This window comes from Amphiura filiformis, chromosome 14 (genome assembly GCF_039555335.1).
Source record: "Amphiura filiformis chromosome 14, Afil_fr2py, whole genome shotgun sequence".
Lineage (NCBI taxonomy): Eukaryota > Metazoa > Echinodermata > Ophiuroidea > Amphilepidida > Amphiuridae > Amphiura > Amphiura filiformis.
Window position 1 is genome coordinate 34,630,715 of NC_092641.1, and position 8,859 is coordinate 34,639,573.

Consider the following 8,859-nt stretch of genomic DNA (forward strand, 5'->3'; position numbering starts at 1 on the left):
ATGTACTTACTAATCTACCAAAAAACGTTGACAACGTAAAGAAATCAGCAAGTTTAAAGAAACCCACCTCGGCTCACTTTTTGAAACTTGGGACCAAGTTTCAAAAAGTGAGCCGAGGTGGGTTTTTTAAACTTGCTGATTTCTTTACGTTGTCAACGTTTTTTGGTAGATTCTTTTCTTTATGAATGTAACCAAGCAGCTCCAAGCTTGGAAAGTCATCAGGTTACAAAGTGCTCCATAAAACGAAAATAGATGTTTGAAGTTGCTGTTCATGATTTATGACAATAAATAATTAAACAAAACTTTATCAGTCGTTTATTTTTAAAACTTGCTCGTCACGCGTGACTGAGGCGTACACAATGATCAATATATATTTTAATATACTTTAATTATTCAAGGCAACGTAAATATGTACAGAATTTACTTCCAAGTTGGAACTGGTAAATGCGCATATATTTAAGCCTATACTACGGAAGCGTCTAAATGCCCCGACTAGGCAAGATAATCGTGTTTGAATGTTTGTGGTTCTTTATAGTTCTGCGGAATCAACCTAGTTGGATATGCCTATTAAGCGGCGGTTATCTGCGATCTTTCGTGGTTTGTGGTTTTAATTTCCTTATCAAGCACTGGCCTCTATCGGGAGCTAATTTATAGTTTAAGCTTGTTGGATATCCATATTTCGTGGTTTGTGGTTCTTCGTAGCCCTGTGGGGCAATCTAGTTGCAAATACAAATTTCGCGGTTTGTGGCTCTTCATTTCGTTTCATTTCGTTTATCGCGGTTTGTGGTCTTAATTTATTGGATATCCATATTTCGCGGTTTGTGGTTCTTTATAATCTATAGGCCTGTGGGCAATCTAGTTGGATATCCAAATTTCGCGGTTTGTGGTTCTTTGTAGCCCTGCGGGCCAACCTAGTTGGATATGCCTAGTAAGCGGCGGTTATCTGCGATCTTTCGTGGTTTGTGGTTTTAATTTCCCGTATCAAGCCTGCCCTCAATCGGGAGCTAATTTATAGTTTAAGCTTGTTGGATATCCATATTTCGTGGTTTGTGGTTCTTTGTAGCCCTGTGGGGCAATCTAGTTGCATATCCAAATTTCGCGGTTTGTGGCTCTTCATTTCATTTCATTTCATTTTATCGCGGTTTGTGGTCTTAATTTGTTGGCTATCCACATTTCGCGGTTTTTGGTTCTTTGTAGCCCTGCGGGGCAATCAAGTTGGATATCCCTATTAAGCGGAGGTTGTCGGCGATCTTTCGCGGTTTGTGATTTTAATTTCCCTTATCAAGCCCTCTATCGGCAGTTAATTAGTTTAAGCTTGTTGGATATCCAAATTTCGCGGTTTGTGGTTCTTCATAGCCCTGCGAGGCAATCTAGTTGGATATCCAAATTTAACGGCAGTTGTTGGCGATCTTTCGCGGTTTGTGGTCTTAATTTGTTGAATATCCATATTTCACGGTTTGTGGTTCTTTATAATCGATAAGCCTGCGGGCAATCTTGTTGGATATGCAAATTTCGCGGTTTGTGGTTCTTTGTAGCCCTGCGGGGCAATCTAGTTGGATATCCCTATTAAGCGGCGGTTGTCAGCGATCTTTCGCGGTTTGTGATTTTAATTACCCTTATCAGGCCCTGCCCTCTATCGGGAGCTAATTTATAGTTTAAGCCTGTTGGATATCCATATTTCGTGGTGTGTGATTCTTTGTAGCCCTGCTGGGCTATCTAGTTGGATATCCAAATGTCGCGGTTTGTGGTTCTTTATAGCCCTGCGGTGAAATCTAGTTTGATATCAATATTCAGCGGCAGTTGTTGGCGATCTTTCGCGGTTTGTGATTTTAATTTGTGACAATTTATAATATTTATTGCAAATATAATTTCAGATTGAACTGTGAACAGAGCCAATGATAAATGTGTTTTAAATAACGAAGATGTCATGATAGTCAGGCATGGTGAAAGCATCTCTGGATGGTGAAAGTAGGCCTAGGCCTAGGCCTAGGCCTAAATGAGAATAAAAAATCAGACATGTTTGTTTGATGAAAAAAAATAATATCATAATAGCAATGGATGTTCGAGATGGTGTTATTCTTGATTTATGACAATACATTGGTTAATAAAACATTAAGAAAAAAAAGTGGTGGGAAGTTTCGAACCTGAGCAAAAATTCATAAGTGGATTAGAAGTCCAGGACCTTAACCGCTTCGCCACGGGGACGACCCGTTATAACGACGTGTGAAAGTGGAGTATTTATTAATATGAATGTATGCTGTGGTCCGGAAAGAATAAAAGAATTGCGAAAAACTTGATTTGTTGGCGAATGGGATCCAGAATTTGTATGTAGGGTATCCAGGAATATACTAGGGTATATTTGAAAGTGAATCTCAAAAGGTAGTGCGACAGTGACAGCCATGTATGGCTGTAGCAGTGACGAAAGATTGTGGATATCAGTATGATTAGCTATGATTTTCCACTAATTTTGGCTATGAAATACCGCGTGAAATAAAGCAAGAATGTTTATTTATTATCAAACAATCGGATTGACTGTATGATTGGTGTAACTTTTTGAATTAATGAGTTATTAAAATATTACACTTTGGATAGTAAATACGATTTAGCATGGTTTTAGATATATTTTGTACCCAGCGAAAAATATCATAGAACAATAGCGTTTTGTTTCGTGTAAATATAGTCCCGCGGTGCATCTTCTTATTCTTCTTTATCAGTCGTTTTTTTTAAAACTTGCTGGTCATGCTACCGCGTGACTCTAATATCACAAAGATCTCCAGTCCATCCAGGTGAACACTGACAAATATATCCATTTCCTTCTTCAACGCAGATTGCACCATCGCGGCATGGAGAACTCAAGCATGGATCCTGATCCGGTTCTGAAAAGTGTAACATGTTTTTACCATATTTTGAAACACCAAAATGTTCAAGTTCTGTTTACCAAAAAGAACAACTGTCTGTGAGCCCCATGGTATCCGTATGGACAATCAATATGACCCTTGCGATCACTACATCATGCCCTAATGTCATTACCCTAACATGCCATGTTAGGGTAAGAACCAGGCGAAATAAGACTAAGACTGTCATTCAATCATAACGCTACTGATCGTCCTCTATTATAGTTATGCATAGTCGTACTAAAAATCGATTTATACATATTGCTAATCAACACAATAATCTGATACCTTTTTGCTTTAAAATTAATTTGATTTTTCAGTAATGTTAGATAACAACATAGTGCTTTGATTTTTACAGACCATGGCCAAGGGACACACCTTCCTAGAGAAATAAACAAGTTATCTTTTCGTTTGCCTTTTGTACATACCTGGCGGAGTTCTGACGTTGACAAATTTGCTCTGTTGTCCCATGGCAAGGGACACACCTTTCTAAGCAAAGGTCTTTTTACCCATATGTTCCCACCTTATGGAACTACCTGCCCGAGGATGTTGTCAAAAGCACCTCCCTACCAGCCTTTAAATCTGCTGTTTGTCTCCACCTCGTGTAGCCATTTCGTTTGGTCTCCTTTTATTTCTCCATTCCACCTGTCCTTGTCGTAATTATGGTTTTTTGTTTTGTTTTTTGTTTTTGATGTAATGGGCATCCCTTTAATTTAGTGATTTCACTATTGGGTTTGTCCAGCCTTTCTAGCCTATTGTTATAAATAAATAAAGAAGTCATCTTTTCGTTTGCCTTTTGTACTTACCTGACAGTGTTCTGACGTTGACAAAGTCACTCTGTTGTCCCATGGCCCTTCCAATAAAGTCGTGTAACGCAACTTTGTATACTGTATCTGGTTGCAGGTTTTCCATTGTTGTGGATACTGAGCTTGGTGGAACTATCTTCTCTGCTACCGGCAATTCATCGGCATTGACGACATCAAGAACAAACCCATCGATTCCACTTGTAATACCCGCCTATATTAGGACACGTGGAAAATATTACAATGTAGTACCGACCTAAGGAGGTTGCTCAAACATATGGGAGATGAGGCTAAGGCCTGAGATCTCACCTTTGCTATAATGCTGCCAAAAAAAGTTTGACAGTGGTTTCATTTTCATAGTTGTTAAAACAGGTATCACAATATGGTCCACATAACAGCAGTCATTGTAATCATTGTCATGAAGGATGAGATTACTGTTATTTTGTTCATGATACTATTATACTGTACTCGTATGAGAAACATATCTCAGGCCTAGAATGTTCCCGGGCTTATTATATCAACTATTATATAACAAGTATATCATGCATGCCTAGCTTGTTCCAAAAACGCAAATATCAGAATTTTAATGAATTTTAGGGCGTTATTATTATGGTTTGCCCAATCACTGATAATGATGCGTACAGGATTTACACCTGCACCAATAATATTGTGTAATGTGCTGTAACCATGGTAACACGTAGGATGGTTTTATATAACAAAATCTGCAACTTGCCTCCCAATTGACTTGTATAGAAGTTGGACTAACTGCCACGGCACTCGTTATACGAATTCTACCATCGGTAGATCCTTTGCCTTCTTTCCCGTCTCCACCACCTTTGGATCCATCATTAAGCCCATTAGTATTGCCACCATCGGTTTGTTCACCTATAAAGCAATATTAAGATAATACCTTAATTAAGTGAAGTATCTGCTATGTTATTTACATGTAGATGCAGCATTTTGACTTTGGGGCAGACCAAGCTAGCGGTACTCTGTACAAACTGCCTTTACCGATTCGGAGGACAAAAACTGTTTAACAAATGTTTCCGGCAATCACAACATTATGCTTTATGTTAGAAAATAATTATCAAGCACGAAGAACATCATATGATTATAAAAACGAATAAAAACAACCGGCTTTCAACACGCGATATTCAAAATTGCCGCGCCGAAATTGTCCAGTGCAATGACGTCATTTGTATTACTGGGATGTCATTGGACTCGATAATTTCGGCGCCCAGGAATTTTGAATATCGCGTGTTGAGAGACGGCTTTATAAATTCGTTTTATAACTAGTTGTGATTGCCAGTCTCTTGTACAAGCGGTCAGGTCACGGTCTGCTTACGTGACAAACAGTGCGGTAGTGAACTGTGCCAACCCTCTAGGTAATCACGCCTGGAATCACTTTTTGTACCGTCGATATGCAGCTGTCAATCATCATCCACAATCATCATCCACAATTCAGGTTAAAACGGTAATAAAATTATAAAAACAAATCTAAATAGGTAACTCTACCATACATTTTGTTTTAATAGCTAACAAGCTAGATAAAAAATCTATGAACGAGATAATTACTTATGCTTATAAACTTAAGACGTTTTTATGGCCGCGTCCGCTTTATTTATACGAGAATTACTTTTTGTCAGCGCAGCTCATTAATAAAATCACGCATTCATAATCACCTTTTGGAATGGCCGCAACCATGACCACGATAGACTCTTGTACACTGCCCATGGTCTTACACAAGGGCTCGAGCTCAAACTGTCCTCACTTTTATGATCGAGGTAGCGCCTCTCTTAAATAAGTACACTCAGGGCAGACTGATTCAAAAAATATGCAGATGGGACGTAACGTGAGTCATCCGATGGGGTATCGGCCATGTTTGGCCGATTTGGTTACGTCAACGTTAACACTACAATTGGGCAATATGCTCCTATGTGGCGACGTTTCGATTTTGGACCACATACTAGCCCCGGACAGTTTTAGTTTTCAAGTATTTCTGACAAGCGTTTTGTGGTTTGGGAGTACCAAATTACCGTAACCGTTCGTATCCGGAACGAAATCTTGACCATTTGATATGGGATGATATGTGTTCAGTAATTTCGTAATCGACAGTTTTCGAGTGGCAAAACCTGGACATTCTTCATTATAGTCCATGGTCTTCCATTTATAGGGCTTATTGAGGGGAGAAGGACAAACGTCCAGAGTGAGGGTGCTCAAGCCAATTAGCCTACTGGTTTCGCCACTACTATAATCATGAAAATGTCTAAAGTTCAAAGAGGAACTTACCCGCAACAAGCAGATTAATGCTATCTACATCACTTCCAGATCGACAGAGATATTCCCCTGCGTCACCGACATTTATGGATTGAATCTGAAGGACATACATATCTGTGTTTCCTCTGTCCTCCACCGTTATGTCATACTTCCCGTCATCAGCCACTACATCACCATTAACAGTGATAGCTGAGTTATCATGGTGCCAGATGCCAGTAGTGACTCTGCCTGCCACAGTACAGATTAATATGAATGTGTCCCCAACGCTTGCTGTCAACACTTTATTTCCATTCTAAAATGAAAAAGAACAGTTTGCAAGCAAATAACTATAATAGAAAATAATAATGCAAGCACTGATATGTTGAGTAGCCTCACGAATCTCATCAGTGTTTTTGTCAGCATGATAACATGTTGAACATACCAAAGCACAGACATGTGGGCGATGGTGTGCATCTATCTAAATTGAATCTGAATTTTAAAGCACAGTGCAATGAAAAGTTTTCACTTGTGCGAAATTGTGCAGGTATTTATACTTACGGTATTCACGATACTCCCAGGACCCTCTCTTAACGTAATAGTTACTGAATAAACTGTTAAATTAAAAAGAAAAGAAACAATGCTATTAAAACATGTAAAAAGCCGACTTGTATCCAGACTTTTCACGAATGAAATGACTTCGTTTTTAATATTTCCTAGAAATTATACAATAACTGATTATAAAATTAATGTGCAAAAATGCTCGTTCACTTTTTGACAGTTGGGTTTCCATGTAAAGACAATATAAAAAATACAGTCTGTGAATGGATTGCCGGTAGCACCCTTCCGTTGACTGCTGACGTTGCGAAACTGAATGATATTGATATATAAACCTAAAAGCGTGTAGAAAATTTGTTGCAAATTTTACTCCACCCCCACCACTTTTTAGATTCATCAGCGTCGCACTGATCTAAAAGAAAAAATATTTCCGTCGGTACATTTAAAAGTTGTGCCCCGGTTCCGAATCGAATTGGTTAAAAGAGAAAGAGTAAACAATATAACTCGAATGTAAATCTCAGAGCATTATATCAAAGGTGCTCATAACTGTGTGCTAAACAACGCTTGCCCCCCGTTTTATTTTTGAGCTGACAAAAATCCCCCCTACTGCCCTCCCCAGGGCTCATTATTATTACAAAGCCCCTACCGTCGACGCGTCGCGAAAGTAACCTCAGCTCGTGGTAGATCTATAGAAATATTAGCTCCCCAAACTGGAATCGGGGGAGCGATTACTGAATAGGACCAAAATGATTTTGAAAATTAATTACAATAGGCCTATCCTGCTTCCCTTAAAAGTGATTATTTAAAATATTCTACACTACAAATTTACCAAAAAGTAGACACAACTATGAAGAAAATACATGCATAAGAAAACGTTAGTTCGTACCTGAAGCAATGCAAAGCTGGATTACTGCTATGCCAGAAATGAGCCATCTGAGTTTCGCAGTCATTGTTTCACTTCGTTGTTTTACTGACTTACAGTCAGTTCGGCATCGGTTTCATCTGTGATGAAATAGTCCGTTTTCAAATAGGCTATCGCGTTTATCATGTTTATATGATTATGTCAGGCGCATGATGGGCGGAGCATTCCTTTTAGTTTCCTGTAATTGAGCACTATACGTAACAGACCTAATTAGCTCATAGCTTAGCGGATTCTAATTATTCTTAATCTTAGTTTCATATAAACGGTTCCAAAGAAATAAGACCCCCTAATATATTCGAAAATGTTTTCCTACATTCGAAGTAACCAGTATTCGTTATTGGGGCCGTGTTGCTCCCAGAATTAAAGCGCGTAAAAAGTTGCATTACCAAAGGTGTAAAAAATGCCCCTTGAGCGGTATGAAAGCCCCTTGAGGAGTATTTAAAAATGCCCCCTGAGGGGTATTTAAAAACATTGCCCCTTGAGTGGTATTTAAAAACAAGGCTCACTGAGTGGTAGTAGGCCCTACACCATTCAACATTTATTTCACATAAACTCAAGGTTTATTATGGAAAGGGCTTCCAACCTGTGATTTGTACTACGAGCGTATAGTCTAATATAAATAAATTGACTAGCTGATACTAAGACACCGCTTTCCGCTTATTAAGATTTGATTGACGTTACGTAACCTTACTCATTTGGATCATTAGTTGGTACACCTGTAATATTCATGCTATTCCCAGGCAAGTCATTACAGTCATGACTTGGTTTTCATCAAATTAATCACCAATACAACAGTCACGGAAAAAAAGTTTTGAATCCGTTTAATTTTTTTTTAAAATACGCTGTTTGTTTTTTTGGAAGATATTTTGAGAGTGACAGGTAGAACTCTAGTCAACCGATGTTTTGTTGTACAAGGCTCACTCAGTCATTTAATGAGGCAATACAAACGATCGAATTTAGTGTTGAAATGAGCAAAAGTTTGAGTCTCACCTTTTCAATGTAAAATTAATTTTCTCGGCCAAATAAAAAGCAACAATTTTAATTTTTTCAGTAAATGTCATGAAAAACTATAGCTTGATACTATATTTTTCTTTCAAATCCTAGTGTTTTTTGATCAACCTTTTAGCTTTTCAAAGTAACATAGTTCGCTAATGAAGGATTTTTCCCAACTTGCTAATAGACTGCTAATGCACATCACCGTAAGCTATATATCATAGTTTTGTCAGAATTTCGGTTTTGATTGCACCATTTTTCATTACAATTAAACAAGACAAAAAAATAAAGACAAATCCCGACCGGCACACAACTCAACTTGAAAAGCAAAGCAAGGGAATGTGCCGGCATGGGAATAGAGACCCACGACCTTCCGATCTCTAGACGGACGCCTTATCCATTAGGCTACCAGCTCCCACTGATAAACGGTGGTTAA

The 8,859-nt window shown here is 38.5% G+C and overlaps 1 protein-coding gene across 1 annotated transcript; it reads right to left on the reverse strand.

Moving 5' to 3' along the window:
* Positions 1 to 2,742: 2,742 nt before the first annotated feature.
* LOC140169381 (uncharacterized) lies at positions 2,743 to 7,504 on the reverse strand. The gene is made up of 6 exons (XM_072192639.1): positions 7,395 to 7,504; positions 6,512 to 6,564; positions 5,987 to 6,266; positions 4,431 to 4,582; positions 3,701 to 3,911; positions 2,743 to 2,876 (listed from the first exon to the last, which is right to left on the reverse strand). The coding sequence occupies exons 1-6, from the start codon at positions 7,456 to 7,458 to the stop codon at positions 2,743 to 2,745; spliced, it is 894 nt and encodes a 297-aa protein (XP_072048740.1). The 5' UTR covers positions 7,459 to 7,504.
* Positions 7,505 to 8,859: the final 1,355 nt, after the last annotated feature.

What these genes read in the sequence shown, in the direction of transcription:
- LOC140169381 (XM_072192639.1), bottom strand. Translation starts at nt 7,458, where the DNA reads ATGACTGCGAAACTCAGATGGCTCATTTCTGGCATAGCAGTAATCCAG. An exon ending in CCAGCTTTGCATTGCTTCAG is followed by an intron (nt 6,565 to 7,394) that starts GTACGAACTAAC and finishes TTAATTTAACAG; the next exon opens with TTTATTCAGTAACTATTACG. An exon ending in CTGGGAGTATCGTGAATACC is followed by an intron (nt 6,267 to 6,511) that starts GTAAGTATAAAT and finishes TTTTCATTTTAG; the next exon opens with AATGGAAATAAAGTGTTGAC.